Here is a 16,243-nt window from a genome sequence, read left to right on the forward strand (position 1 = left end):
CGAACACGACACGGATTTTTAGTGTTAGTGTTGAGCTTAATAGGTAATAGGTCATTTTTGGGTTGACACGAAACTGACACGTTAATTTTTGGGTTGGGTTAGTGTTGATATGTGAACCCGAAAATGACACGAAATGACACGGATATTGAAAATTATTGTTATATTCTCTCGTGTTTTTTTATGTCATTTTATTAATAAAGATAATAAAATTATAATTATTAATTACAAATATTGATTTGAATTTCCTAAATTGTTATAAACACATTACATGACCCTCTAACATGATATTATCGAACTTTTCGATAATTATTGTTAACATACTAATCTAAAAATGATATAAAATGTTTAAAAACAGTACTATATCTGCTTATATTTTAAAGAGTTATTATTAATATATATGCATAACAAAATTACATGTAACCCGAAAACACCACACGAAATCGACACTAACCCGAACAGGTTAACACGACTTTGACACGAAAGTTTTTGGGTTGGGTTTGGGTTTACTCTTTTTGACACGAACCCGAAATGACACGACACGAACACGACTCGAACACGACAATTGCCAGGTCTACTGAGAAGTCTTAGACCATTTCTAAATCTAAATTTCTAATTTTTTTTACCTATTAGGCCCCCTAAATCCAAATTTCTATTTTTTTTAGGCTATTAGACCCCATCAAATCCAAATTTCTAAATTTTTAAGCGTTTATGAATAATGTAATCGAGTTTGTTCATAACCTACACTCGATTCGTTTATGAATAATGTGAATTTTCAAATTGAATTTCTCCGTACACAAACTCGATTCGTTTAAAAATCGAGCCAAACACAATCGGTTATTATCGAGCCGAACTCATATGGGTCCACTCATTTACAACCACAGCTCAAACCTTGCTTGAACCAAATCTGCATGCAATTCCAAAAAAGACGTTACGGTCAAGGACCCTTATCCCAAAATAATAATAAAAAACGAGTTTCTAGTTTCTTTGATCCGTTTCAAATCTTGCAGTACCAATACCTTACTGTGACCCCCCACTGGAAAAAGCTTCAATCTTGAAACTTGAAACCTTAATCTGTTCAGTTTGACCAAGTTCATCCACTCAACAATAAACAATGAAAAAAATAATCAAAAACCCATATTCAGAACGTGATGTGCGTCTTCAGGCACGACTTTCGGCTAATAATTTCGAAAAGTCCACGCCTTTTCTCATTGTTTATGTACACTTTCGCCGAGAAATAAGGTACTCCAATGTTTGTTTATATTTGGGTATTTTAATTTATTGAATGGTTTTGATTTAGAGGTAACTTCTTTTACTGAAGGAGGTGACCGTACAGGATTACTCCCATTTGGAGGTTTGCTTTTGTCTTTACAGAGAAAAAGCTGGATGCAATAAATAAATGGAGAAAAGAAGAAAATGCAGGCAGATTGTACGGATGGGACGGCTAGGGATTTGATGTTATATGTTGAATTGCTGATTCATAGATTTAGATAAGAAGAAGAAGGAGAAGAACAGAACAGAACAGAACAGGTGTTTGATCCAGGTGAGTTCAAGTTTCTTTTTCATTTTCTGTTTCTATTCAGGAGCTTTCTGTTTTTTTGGTCCTACACCTACTGTTGCAGCACTTTTCTATTCAGGAGCTTTCTGTTTTTTTGGTCCTACATCTACTGTTGCAGCACTTAGATAGGGGTTAAGGTAACAATTTAATCATAACTTATATTGGGGAAAACAGATTTAGGCTCAATCAAAATCAATTTTCATTTAATTTGATTTCATGTCGGACCACTTAAGTTATAAATTTAGTCCTACGATCTGTATTGGGGGAGAACATATTTACTGAAGTTTTTGGTTCCATGTGGACTCCGGTGGAGCTTAGTGGGCGACACCGAATTTGATTTCGCGGTAGACCACTTAAGTTACAAATTTAGTTCTATGTTACCCCTGTTGGAGGAGAACATATTTACTAAAGTTTTTGGCTACACGTGGTCTCCAGTGGAGCTTAGATGGGCGACATCGAATTTTATTTTATGTCGGAAATTTAGTCCTATGGTTACATATTTACTGAAGTTTTTGGTTTCATGTGGACTCTAGTAGAGCTTAAGTGGGGGACATGGAATTTGATTTCGTGTGGGACCACTTAAGTTACACGTTTAGTCCTATGGTTGCTTCTATTGGGGGAGAACATATTTACTGAAGTTTTTGGTTACATGTGTACTCAGGTGGAGCTTAGGTGGGGGACATTGTCTGACCATTTAAGTTACAAATTTAGTTTTATAATTACCTCTATTCGGGGAGAACATATTTACTAAAGTTTTTGGTTCCATGTGGACTCCAGTGGGGCTCAGGTGGGGGCATTGAATTTGATTTCATGTTGGACCACTTAAGTTACAAATTTAGTCCTATGATTACTCCTATTGGGGGAGAACATATTTACTAACGTTTTTGGTTCCATGTGGAGATAAGGATATCAAGGAACGATGGAGGTCCTATTTTGATGACTTATTTAATGGAGATCGCCAACAAGATGTTGGAGATATAAGTATCCATCACGATATGATAAATCATGAATGCCTGCGGAGAATTCAAAAGGGTGAAGTCAAAATGGCATTAAGTAAGATGAAGTTGAAAAAAGCAGTAGGACCTGATGGCATCCCTATTGAGATTTGGAGATGTTTGGGAGAAAGAGGAATCGAATGGTTGACGACGTTCTTCAACAAAATTTGGAGAAACAATAAGATGCCATCAGAATGGAGGAAAAGTACCTTAATCCCTTTGTATAAGAACAAAGGCGATGTCCAAGATTGTGCCAACTATCGGGGAATCAAATTAATGAGTCACACTATGAAACTTTGGGAGCGAGTGATTGAACAAAGGCTAAGGAGGACGGTGAAGATCTCGGAAAACCAGTTTGGCTTTATGCCGGGGAAGATCAACTATGGAAGCCATCCATCTAATGAGACAATTAATGGAGCACTATCGAAATAAGAAGAAAGACTTGCATATGGTTTTCATTGACTTGGAGAAAGCATATGATAAGGTACCAAGGGAAGTACTTTGGTGGGCCTTGATAAGGAAAGGCATTTCGCGGAAATATATTGACATCATAAAGGACATGTATGAGGGAGTATGCACGAGTGTACGTACTAGTGTTGGGAAGACTGAAGAGTTTTCTATTACGATTGGAGTGCATCAAGGTTCCGCACTAAGCCCATTTCTTTTTGCCATCGTTATGGATGAACTAACAAGTTCACTTCAAGATGGTATACCATGGTGCATGCTGTTTGCAGATGATATTGTGTTGGTTGAGGAGATGAAAGAAGGAGTGGAGATGAAGTTGGAACTATGGAGGCAAACTCTAGAATCTAGAGGCTTTAAGTTGAGTCGAAGTAAGACAGAATATTTGGAGTGTAAGTTTAGCGGCCGTAGGAGTAGGGAGGCAGGGACAATCATCCTAGATGGGAGAGTTGTTCAGGCCTCGGATTGCTTCCGGTATTTAGGATCTATTATCCAAACGGATGGTGAAGTAGATGGAGATGTTGCTCATAGGATTAAAGCTGGTTGGTCGAAGTGGAAGAGTGCTACGGGTTTCCTTTGTGATCCCGGCATGCCTAATAGATTGAAGAGAAAATTCTACCGGACGGCAATTAGACCAGCATTGTTATATGGTACGGAGTGTTGGGCAGTGAAACACTGCCACATCCATAAGATGTCGGTGGCGGAGATGCGTATGTTGAGATGGATGTGTGGTCACATGAGAAAGGACCGGGTGCGTAATGAAATAATTAGGACAAAAGTAGGGGTCACATCTATTGAGAATAAAATGAGAGAAAACCGACTAAGGTGGTTTGGCCATGTGAGACGTAGAGCGCTTGATGCGCCGGTTAGGAGAACCGAAGAGTGGCAAAGGGATGTAGTGGTGAGGGGTAGGGGAAGACCTAAGCAAACCTGGAGGAGGGTGATCGAGAGTGATATGAGTTTATTGGGAATTGAGGAAAATATGGTAGTGGATAGGACGGAGTGGAGGGAGCGAATCTGTGTCGCTGACACGACTTGATTTTCACGGTTTTATATGATGGTTCATGTTAGCCGACCCCGAATCATTTCGGGACTAAGGCTTTGTTGTTGTTGTTGTTGTTTGGTTCCATGTGGACTCCAGTGGAGCTTAGGTGGGCATCATGAAATTTGATTGACCACTTAAGTTACAAATTATTCTTATGGTTATTCGTATTGGGGGAGAACATATTTACTAAAATTTTTGGTTATATGTGGACTCCAGTGGAGCTTAGGTGAGGGACATCGAATTTGATTTCATATCGGACCACTTAAGTTACAAATTTAGTCCCATGGTTATCCTTTGTGGGGGAGTACAAACGTTTTTGGTTCTATGTGGACTCGAGTGGAGCTTAGGTGGGGGACATCGAATTTGATTTCACATCGAACCGCTTGAGTTACAAATTTAGTCCTATGGTTACCTCTATTGGGGGAGAACATATTTACTATTTTTTTTGGTTACATGTGGACTCCACTGGAGCTTAGGTGGGCGACATCGAACCAAATTAACATGAAATTGATTCTGTAGGATCTGTCGTTAATGGAGTTTGAAATTACTCTTATCTATAAAAGTTGTGTTAACATTGCACCATTTTGTATGTAGAATCGTTTTTTTTCTTATTTAGTATATATGATCATGTGGAATATATTGATTACATAACACGATTACGACACAATACCCCATTTTTACAGCCTTAGATGTGTGAAGGTGATCTTGTTAGAACTCATCATAACATTGAACTTTGTAATAAGATTTCCTCATATTCGTACTGTCAATTATCGAGTTAGCATCAAATGAGTCATAAAAAAAAAGCGAATTCCATTTTCTTTATCATGTATTTCAGTTCTATAAAAAAAGGATAAAGATCTAAATTTGTTCCTAACGTTTTAAGAACGTGCGGATATACCGCTAATGTAGGAAATAGTAAATTTTGAACTCAACGTTTTGAACTAGGAGCAATGTTAGACCTAGGTAACACGTTTCTTATGGATTCCATTACCTGGGCCTAATGTCGCTCCTGATTGGCAATATTGAGCCAAAAAGTTTACTATTTCTACACTTCTCGACAACGTTAGGGGCAAATTTGTAACTTGTAGCACCAGAATTAACTTAAGAGCATTGCTTACATTGATTTCAGGACATATCTATTTGAAAGCTGTCTTGGCATGAACATCTAGTACACTTAATTCTGTTACAAAATGCATGCTTTCAAAGGCTGCTTTTGCTCGGCAAAATCCAAAAGACAAGCATATGATGATCGTATCAAACTTGCTTCCGAGACTCCATGTAAGTATCGGTGAGCAAAATTGAACCAAAACCGAAAAACTAAATCAATCCAAACTGATTTATAATTTGATTCGGTTCGGTTTGTATTTTTTTTATGTAGTTCGGTTTTTGCTTTGGTTTGGTTTGCTTTTAAACTGCACTCGGTTCACAATTTTTAATAGAAATTTTGATTTATTTGAAAATTCAATTGTTAAATTAGTTATATATTTAGACATATCGTTGTCAAAGTATATTACACGGTATCTAAACTTTATTTTTTGACATAAAAACCATTAAACTTTACATTATTATAACATTAAAGTCCAAATCAACAAAACTATGTTAAAAAATTAGCGAAGTGATAGGTATAAAATAGATATTTGACCATAATTCATGGGGTTAAATGCACCATTGCCACTAAACTCACATGGTTGTCTCAATTAGGTTACTCTGCCGATTTCAGTCGTTAAAAGGCACCGAAATAATGACATAGGTGACACGTCAACATGAGTCAACTCAGATTTCTAACCGAAATGAAATATGACAACCACATGTCGGTTATTTTTATGAAAAAAAAACTAAATTTTGTTTTTTTTTCATAAAAATAACCGACACGTGATAGTCAGGTGGCGTGTACGTGGATGTCATTGTCATGTGTCGTTTTGGTTAGAGATTTGAGTTGACTCATGCTGACGTGTCACCTATGTCATCATTCCGATGCTTTTTAACCAGTGAAATCGTCAGAGTGGCCTAATTGAGACAAAACTCAAAGTTGAGTAATTTTATTGAGACAAATTGAAATTGAGTGACCATTTTGAGACAACCAAGTAAGTTCAGTGACTGATGGTGCATCTAACCCTAATTCATGGCTACATGGATAAAAAAAGAGTCAATGATGTAGTCAAACTTTTACAGCTCACCGTTTCGTTAATTGTTTTACGGATTTTTGTTGATTTGAATTTTAATGTTACAATAATGTAAAGTTAAAAGGATTTTTATTTCACGGAATGAAATTTAGAAGCGTAAGAATTCAGAAACCATAATTTGATTTCCGATAATATAGAAATCGTAATTTGATTAACTCAACTTTCTAGATTTTGTTGTCTTTATTTCAGTTACTGTCAATGAAATAGAAGCTTTGTATGATCTATTCAAGAAGCTGAGCGGTTCCATAACTAATGATGGCCTTATTCATAAGGTACCTCTTCTTGGCCCGACCGGTGTATTTCCATGAAGTTATGTTGGTCAATTTGTGTATAAAAACTCATCGGAATGTTGAGGCGTCACAGAAACGACTCACTATATACAACCTAAGCACCACCCCAGCAAAAATGTGATTTTTAAATTTTTGTGTGGGGTTTAGGATGTGCCATGTGACACACATGCAATTGCCATGTCAGGCATAAAAGCCAGACATGGCGGACATAACGCTTTCTTATTATTAGTCAATTGTCATTTATACCACGTTAATATTTTAGTGAGTTTTTTTTTTTATAAACAAATTGAAATTAAATGTGAAATTTAGTAATTTTATTAAAGGCCTAATACATCACCGGCTCCCTGAACTTGTCCATAAAAGTGATTGACTCCCTAAACTTTACAAGTGTCTCACCAGTTCTTTGGACTTGATTATTTCGTATCACGAACTCCGTTAACTTGTCCATAAAAGTAGATTAGCTCCCTAAACTTGCTTATTCCGTAACAACTAAATACAAAAACCTATTAAACCTAAATTCTAAAAATACATGTTCATCTATTCGAGAGGTAATTTTTTCTCTTCTCCTACCTTTCAACCTATTATAAGAGTTAGTTTTGCAGGTTTGATGAGAGATCGAATGGATGAGGATTGAGAGTTAGTATTATGGTTTTTGTATTTAATCGTTACGGAATAAGCAAGTTTAAGGAGTTGGTGAGACACTTATAAAGTTTAGGGAGCTAATCTATTTTTATGGACAAGTTCATGGAGTTTGTGACACGAAATAATTAAGTTTAAGGAGCTGGTGTGAGACACTTGCAAAGTTTAAGGATCCAATCTACTTTTATGGACAATTAAGGGAACTGGTGATATATTAGGCCTTTATTAAAAGAAAATGAAATCTAGTGGCCTTATTGAAACAAACTTTTAATTTCAATGACCTATTATATATTCTACACATGAAAAGGTTTTTTTGAACTGCATAAGTGCTAACTTGTGTTTTATTTCTTTTAACAGGAAGAATTTCTACTTGCACTTTTCAGAGATAGCAAAAAGAATAATCTTTTTGCAGACAGGGTAATTTATTTAGCATTCCCCAAGATCATTCAATATAACACATTTTTATGAGTAAATTAGAAAAGGGTTAATTACATATAGATGATCTGTGGTTTCGCCGATTTGCAGATGGGTATCTGTGGTATTTTTTTTTGCAAATGCAACCCCGTGGTTTGCAAAATTTTACATTTGGGTTCACTTTGTCAGAATTTGGCCGATAACGACCTCAAAATGAAAATTTTCAAGAGTTAAATAATATTTTAAGTAACTTTAATTCTTCAATTTTTTAGGTTTGAGGTTTACGAGAGAGAAAGTTAATGTTTAGAGAGAGAAAACTAAAAAAATGATGATTTTGAAAAATAAAAAATATGGTTCCATAGTAAATATGATACTAAACAACTTTAATTCTTGAAAATTTTCATTTCGTGGTTGTTATCTACTTGTAATTAACCCATTAGAAAATAACACTCATGGTCATTGTAAGTTCATTTTGTCATTGTAACAGTCTAATCCAATACTATCAGATTTTGTCCGCTTTGGCTCAAGTTGCTTTTGTGTGCCTCACGGCTTTAAGAGGCGAAACCTGACTATGATACCAATTGTAACAGCCTTGTCCAATACTATATAGATATTGTCTGCTTTGATCAAAGGCCAATTTCTTGAGCCTCACGACTTTAAAACGTGTTTATATGGATTAAAAACACACCTTACTTATATAGTCTAGTCATTCCTCTTGATGTGGGATTTGGTTCTCTCTGCCCCCATCGTCATCTTTAGAACCGTTCCTTGCTCAGGCTTTCCACCCCGACGCCACTCCCTTAGAACCAGGTCATTAGAGGTTCACCCGCTCCCCCATGGTTCATCCTCGAGCCAACACATTGTACTTAGAGAGTCAACTGATACCAGTTGTAATAGTTTGGTTTAACGCTACGTAGATTTGTCCGTTTTGGCTAAGTCTCGTTCCTTGTGTTTCATAGCTTTGAAACGTGTCTTGGTCTGACCAGATATTGTCCGCTTTGGCTCCAGTTGCTTTTTTGTGCCTCACATCTTAAGAGGCGAAACCTGACCCAGCCTTGTCTAATATTATATTGATATTATCCGTTTATCCGTTTTGACTCATGTCCCGTTCCTTGAGCCTCACGATTTTAAAACGTGTTTATATAGATTAGAAACACACCTTACTAATATAGTCTAGTCACTCCCTTTTTATTTACGATGTGTGTTTAGTTCTCTCTGTCCCCAACGCCATCTTTTAAAATCGTTCTTTCCTCACGCTTTCCACCTCGGCGCCACCCTTAGAACCGAGTAGAGTCCCACCCACTTCCCCCCTGGTTCAGTCTGTCCCCACCGCCATCTTTTAAAATGGTTCTTTCCTCACACTTTCCACCTCGGGGCCACCCTTAGAACCGAGTCCTTAGAGGCCCGCCTGCTTCCCCCTGGTTCATCCCTGAACCAACACATTGAACTTAGAGAGTCGACTTTGATACCAATCGCAATAGTTTGATTGGAATACCATGTAGATTTGTCCGTTTTAAGAGGCGAAACCTGACTCTGGTACCAACTGTAACAGCCTTGTCCAATACTATATAGATATTGTCCGTTTTGACTCAAGTCCCATTCCTTGAGGCTCACGATTTTTTAACGTGTTTATATAGATTACACCTTACTAATATAGTCTAGTCGCTTCCTTCATTTACAATATGGGATTTAGTTCTCTATGCCCCCATTGCCATCTTTTAGAACCGTTCCTTACTCAAGCTTTCCACTCTGGCACCACCCCTTAGAACCGACCCACCTGCGTCCGCCCGATTCGTCCCCGAACCAACACATTTTACTTAGAGACTCGACTTTGATACCAATTACAACAGTTTGATCCAATACCATGTAGATATTGTCCGTTTTGCTAAGCCTCATTCCTTCGATTGCAGGTTTTTGATCTTTTCGACGAGAAGCAGAACGGGGTTATTGAATTCGGAGAGTTTGTACGGTCATTAAGCATCTTCCATCCAAGTTATCCTCAAGCAGAAAAAGTTACATGTATGGTAAATATATGATGATCTTTTTCCACTGCAATTCTAATCATGGTTGCGTTCACATGGACCTGATGATCACGTGAATTTGGTAATTCACCGTTAGATCTTAAGCCTTAGGATGTTGCGAATCCCCACGCTAGGATTATAATCGGCCTAAATCTAACAGTGAATGATCAAATTCACGTGGTCATCAGAGTCCATCTGAATACAACTGTAATTGAATTCGAGTATCATCATATATATATATGTCCTAATGAATCTGGCAAAATTCTTGTTTCAGTTGCATTTAGATTGTATGATCTGCGAGGTACTGGCTACATTGAACGTGTTGAGGTACGAAAAACCGAACAAACTTAACATGAGGAAAACGTCTAAATAATTGATGCGAATCGGATTCATGTCAAGCACTAGATCATATTTGCATAATTTTAGTCCTTTGTTCGACAATTCTATAAAGTGTGTGAAGTTTAAAATGAAACAATTTTATCATTTTCGAGTTTCACGGAGTATCGACACGAAGATCTATTAAGAAATGGTCCAATTGGAGCTGTGGGATATCAAACAGATGTCGAGAACCGGACCTAAAAGGGAGGACCGGTGAAGGACCCAATTATGGGGCAAGTTGTACTTCCTTGGGCTTGGTTCTGCCTATGACCTGCCCAGAGCTGGTTCCCACAACCTGGGCGGGTTATGGCTGTCTGGAATAGTCCCATAATCGGTCCTCCCTTTTAGGTCCGGTTCTAGACGTCAGTTTGATCTCCCACAGGTACAATTGGTCTGTTTTTTACTTGATCTTCGTGTCCATACTCCGTGCTAAAATTGTTTCATTTTGAACTTTATACACTTTCTAGCATTGTCGAACAAAGTACTAAAATTTGCAAATATGATCTTGTATTTGGCATGAATCCGATTCTCATCCATAATAAAAATGTGGATAATTTTTTTTAAAATAATAAGAATGTATTTAAGTTTTAGGGTAATTACAAGTAGATGCCCTATGGTTCCGCCGATTTGCAGATGGGTACCTGCAGTATTTTCTTTTTGCAAATGCAACCGTGTGGTTTGCAAAATTTTGCATTTGGATTCACTTTGTCTGAATTTGGCCGATAACGACCTCAAAATGAAAATTTTCAAGAGTTAAATGATATTTCAAGCAACTTTAATTCTTCAATTTTTTAGGCTTGAGGTCATTTAGGTGATGTTTTTGATGAGAGAGAAAGTTAATGTTTAGAGAGAGAAACTGCAAAAATGATGATTTTGAAAAATAAAAAATATGGTTCCATAGTAAATGTGGTACTAAACAACTTTAATTCTTGAAAATTTTCCTTTTGAGGTCGTTATCCCCAAATGTGGCAAAGTAAAAAAAAAGCAAAATTTTGCAAACTAGAGGGTTGCATTTGCAAAAAAAAAAAAAAATACCACAGGTACCCATCTGCAAATCGGCGAAACCACAAGGTATCTACTTGTAATTAACCCTAACTTTTATATATATCTACATTAATTTTTTTACCTAATAAAGAAGAGATGTTTTTGTTTCTAAAGCTTGTAAAAGATGATCTAGAAAATTCCCAGATCGATATTGATTCAATCTAAAAAAAATTACATCCTAAAAAATGAGTTTCTAAATTTTAAGAAATGAGATTCCAATTTTCTATATTACGGAAACGTGACACAAATGTTTCGAACAAGTTTCAGAGAATTTCGGTGTCCAAAACATTTTGGAAACGTGAAAGGCTTTAAAATCAAAGCTTTTGTACAACATTATCAGCATAATTACACTTAATTTTTCAACATTATCAACAAGTTTCTGAAATCTGATTTTGAATAATGCTGGAAGGTGAAGGAAATGGTATTGGCTGTTTTGAATGAATCAGATGTGACACTTTCAGATGATGACATTGAATCCATTGTAGATAAGGTATGTCTTATTTTTTCTAGGATAAACACATCACGAGCTCCCTGAACTTGGCCGAAAAAACCGTTAAGCTCATCAACTTTGGACATATATCATTTGTCCCTTTCATTGTAGTGATACGGGTTTCAATTTGCTCAAATCTTTGCTAACTTTGGAGTTCAACATGTTATGTTATGCAAGTTCAGAGAGCTAATGTGACATCCTTAAAGTTCAGGTCAATCGGTGTTATGAGCCAAATTCAGGGAGGCCCTTATGTATTCAACCTTTTTTCTAGGCTAAATACATATGTTTCCCCTTGCACTTGGCCCAAAACTTTAAAGGCCCGAAACTTTTAAACGTTTCAAATGACTCATATTTTTGTCCAATTGCATTCATTAACCTTGGAAGGGTCCCATTTCATTCAGTAAATCCTTATTCTTGTCCAATTTCATTCGGTAACTCCATATTTTTGTCCAATTGCATTCAATGACCCCAAAACATGAACTGCCCGTGAACTTTCAAAAGTTACTAATTACGCCTAGGCATAATACCCATTTGGCTCCCCAAACAAAGGTTTCAAAGTCAATTAGGACTTTAAACTAGGGCTAATTACAAATCTAGCCTAATTAAGAGGGGCTTTTTACATATCTAACCCACTTTACTTCCATCTTACCAAATTAGACACTTTCAACCATTTTGGACAAAATTACCCTTAGTTCTATTCAATCATCGATCTTCTTCTTCTTCCGCTTCTTCTTCTTCGTTTCAACTTCTTCGGTTCATCTTCTTCAATTTCTGATACCAATCATTATCGATTTTTGAGATTATTGACATATTATGTTCAATTTCCCATAGAAATGGTATGTTTTTAGCTTATATGCTTGCTTTTCTCGTTAGTCTTGCCTCTTTCTTCATCTGTAATGGTATTGTTTCAATTTCCTCTATTTTCCACAATTTTTCTCAATTTTCCTCCATTGCTGTTGCATTTGTGACGAAATTTGTCGCATTTCGTCACAAATGCGACAAACATTTTGTCACAAATGCGACAAGAGTTGTCGCATTCGTCGCAAATGTCGCATTCGTCGCAAATGCGACAGCTCTTGTCGCATTTGTGACGAAATGCGATAAATTTCGTCACAAATGCGACAGCAATGGAGGAAAATTGAGAAAAATTGTGGAAAATAGAGGAAATTGAAATGATACCATTACAGATGAAGAAAGAGACAAGACCAACGAGAAAAGCAAGCGTATAAGCTAAAAACATACCATTTCTATGGGAAATTGAACATAATACGTCAATAATCTCAAAAATCGATAATGATTGGTATCAGAAATTGAAGAATATGAACTGAAGAAGAAGAAGGACCAGAACAAGAAGAAGAAGAAGAAGCGGAAGAAGAAGAAGAATCAGAAGTAGATCGATGATTGAATAGAACTAAGGGTAATTTTGTCTAAAATGGTTGAAAGTGTCTAATTTGGTAAGATGGAAGCAAAGTGAGTTAGATATGTAAAAGGCCCCTCTTAATTGGGCTAGATTTGTAATTAGCCCTTTAAACTATCAAAATCATCAATTAGGCCCCTAAGCTAAGCAAAAATCATCAATTAAGTCCTCATCGGCAATCATTCGGTTGAATAGTTTCGGAGTTTCGGAGTCTCTTCCCCAAACCCATTTTGAACCAATACAGAGATCATTACAGTCCATATCAAATAGTCACATTTTTTTATTTTAGGATATGATAAAGACTCAATTGATGATTTTTGCTTAGTTTAGGGATACAATTGATGATTTTAATAGTTTAAGGGCCTAATTGACTTTGAAGGTTTAATTTGGGAGCCTAATGAGTGTTATGCCTTACGTCTATTTGGCATTTTTTTTTAACACATGGCGAGTACTTTAACACGTGACATAACGTGTCTCCCAATTTATACATCTAACAATTTCTATTGAGAAATAAGGGGTCATTGAATGCAATTGGACAAGAATATGAACATCTGAAACTTTTGAAAGTTCAGAAGGCGAGAGATGTTTTTTCTATGATAAATTTATCTCTTGAAATAGAACGGTTTAATTCTGACATGAAAACATAATTTATAAAGACAAAATTTTTAACGCGACTTGTTTGATATGATTATTATTTTTATTGTATTTATAATCTTGTGAACACGATTAAGCAATTATGACACGATAATCCGTTTTCAGAAATTCAGCTTCTTTATTGTATTTTCACAGACAATGGCACAGGCAGACACAAAAGGAGATGGAAAGATAGATCTAGAAGAGTGGAAGGAATTTGTAGCAAAGAATCCTACTCTTTTAAAGAACATGACTCTTCCATATCTCAAGTCGGTTCTTGCTATATTTTTCTTCATTCTTCTTTTCTTTTTCGAGAAAAAGAATTTTCGTTAGGCCTAATACATCTCTAACCCCGACCGCTAAACTTGTTTAAAAAAAATCTAATGACCTGCCGAATTTGAAAGTCGCCTATTAGTCTTGAAGTTGTTTAAATTGATATGATGATCCTCCTAGTCCTACATGGCATAGGAGAGATTTGAACATGCGTATATCAATTTAAGTTTAGGGGTCAATAAAGTCACTTTAAGTAAGTTTAAGGACTAAGGGGGCGTTTGGTTCACAAGGGGTAAGGGGAAAGGAATCAAGAAAGGGAAACTAAAGGAAAGAAAAGGAATAAGCATTAATTCCCCTATGTGTTTGGATATGTTTAAGAAAGTTAATGGGGTAAGGGAATCCAATTCCCTACATGGCCTGGGGTAATGGGCTTAACCTAAAGTGGGGTAAACCCATAATCTAAAATGGGTAAAGGGAATGAGTTTTTTTTTAAACAAACAAGAATAAAGGGAATGAAACCCTCCCATTCTCATTCCCATTCCTAAAGACCCCGAACCAAACGCCCCCTAATAGAATACGTTAAGTAAGTTTTGTTAAAAAAAGTCTAATGACCTTCTAATTTTGAAAGCGGTCTATTAGTCTTGAAGTTGTTTAAATTAATATGGTTATCATCCTAGTCCTACATGGCATAGCATAGGAGAGACATGAACAAACGTATATTACTTTAAGTAAGTTCAGGATGTTAATAAGTCACTTTAGATAAATTTAGAGACTAATAGAATACGTTAAGTAAGTTAGGAGGCAAAAGGTTAGATAAGCAAGTTTAAAGAGTTAATTGGTCCGCTTTTATAGCCAACTTAGAGGGAGCTATTATGTATGATATAAAATCAACAAAAATGATAAGCGGCTTATTCGCCTTGAAGTTGCTTAAATTAGTCCTACGTGGCGTAGCCAAGAGATATTTGAACAAGTTAAAGCGCGTATCACTTTAAATAAGTTTAGAGGCCAAAAGAAAACGTTGAGTAAGTTTCAGTGAGCGATTTTAAAAGAGTTAATAGGTCATTTTCAAAGTTCGGAGACAATTGTCTTTTATAGCCAACTTGAAGGAGCTATTATGTATGATATAAAGTCAACAAAAATAATAATCGTGTCAGGCAGATTATCTTTGTAAATGTTGTTGTCTTGTCAGAAATTGACAGTATTGGATCTGTTAGAGCATATGAGTTGTTGCATTGTGTTCCAGCTATCGGTGTTAACAAGCCGAACCAAGACCGAACCTGGATAGACTCAGCTAGAAAACGGGTGAGATCGAACCCAAATTTTTTAGCTCGACGAGACAAATCCCTAGATTCTTCTCGATAATATATCGAGCCATCCCTCTCGAGTTGAGCTTTGACTTAGCCGAACTCCAATAGTTTGCGAGCTATCCCAGCTCGTTAACACCCCTAATTGTCGCCTAGAAATATGAGATTTAGTGTTTTTAATGTATTTTGCTAAACATTTATTCTAAACTGCAAGCTTTTCTAATTTAAAATTTGGTTCCTAATTTTCAGGGAGCTAACTCTACAATTTCCGAGTTTTGTGTTGCACACTGAAGTTCCAGACTAGAAAAATGGCATAAAAAAAGAAAACTCAAGCATCAAATTTTATTGAAGCTGTGAGATGCTAAGAAACATGATGCAAAGAATAAATAAAGCTAAAGTGTACATTTTGTCTGTTTTCACCAAACTTTTAGCTTTGCTGAAAGGACATTTCCATTGATATTATTGGTTCAATTTTACTGTTCACTGTTACTGAAATGTCGGCCGATCTTCTTTTTAAAACAGCTATTTCTCAATTTTAACCATAAACTCGTATTCTACTTTTTTGGAGCAAAATAAAAATAAAAATGAGCTTAGTGTGACCGATCAAACCATTGCTTGAACCGGAAAAACCAATTAACTTAACTGATGGATACGGTTTAGGTTTGTATATGTTGATTATAACGGTTTAGATTTTGTATTTTAAAAAATTGATGGTTTCAGTTAACTGAATCGTTATAATGCTGAATGAATTAATTTGGTTCTGATATTTAAAATAATGTGTATTGAGCAATTATTGTGGTTTAAATATATAGATAAAAAAAAATATGGTTAATCGTTGTTTTGGTTAACTATTATATTTAGGTTTGAATAAAAATACGAGTAATCGTTGTTTTTGTTGGTTAATCATTATATTTAGGTTTGGATAAAAACATATGGTTAATATTCGTTTTTGGTTAATCATTGAGATAGTATTTAAAAATTATTAACTGAAAAATCTAACTGAAAATTATGATTAACCGTGGATACAGTAAATTGATATACTTGGATTATTTTAGGGTTTAATCTAATGTCTTAAAAACCGATAGAATTGGTTAGATTTA

At 35.8% G+C, this 16,243-nt stretch overlaps 1 protein-coding gene across 2 annotated transcripts; it reads left to right on the plus strand.

Annotated features, from left to right (window-relative positions):
* The first annotated feature begins 1,016 nt into the window (after positions 1–1,016).
* On the plus strand, positions 1,017–15,689 carry LOC136211009 (calcineurin B-like protein 7). 2 transcript variants are annotated; one of them, XM_066002502.1, is made up of 10 exons: positions 1,017–1,239; positions 1,319–1,540; positions 5,187–5,335; positions 6,430–6,512; positions 7,527–7,586; positions 9,494–9,602; positions 9,879–9,931; positions 11,436–11,516; positions 13,723–13,835; positions 15,393–15,689. In XM_066002502.1, exons 3-10 carry the CDS (start codon positions 5,248–5,250, stop codon positions 15,445–15,447), a joined length of 642 nt encoding a protein of 213 aa, XP_065858574.1. In that variant the 5' UTR covers positions 1,017–1,239; positions 1,319–1,540; positions 5,187–5,247; the 3' UTR covers positions 15,448–15,689. The 2 variants fall into 2 exon arrangements, with proteins under 2 accessions (XP_065858574.1, XP_065858575.1); XM_066002503.1 differs by lacking the exon at positions 13,723–13,835.
* Positions 15,690–16,243: the final 554 nt, after the last annotated feature.

This window comes from Euphorbia lathyris, chromosome 1, assembly GCF_963576675.1.
Source record: "Euphorbia lathyris chromosome 1, ddEupLath1.1, whole genome shotgun sequence".
Classification (NCBI taxonomy): domain Eukaryota; kingdom Viridiplantae; phylum Streptophyta; class Magnoliopsida; order Malpighiales; family Euphorbiaceae; genus Euphorbia; species Euphorbia lathyris.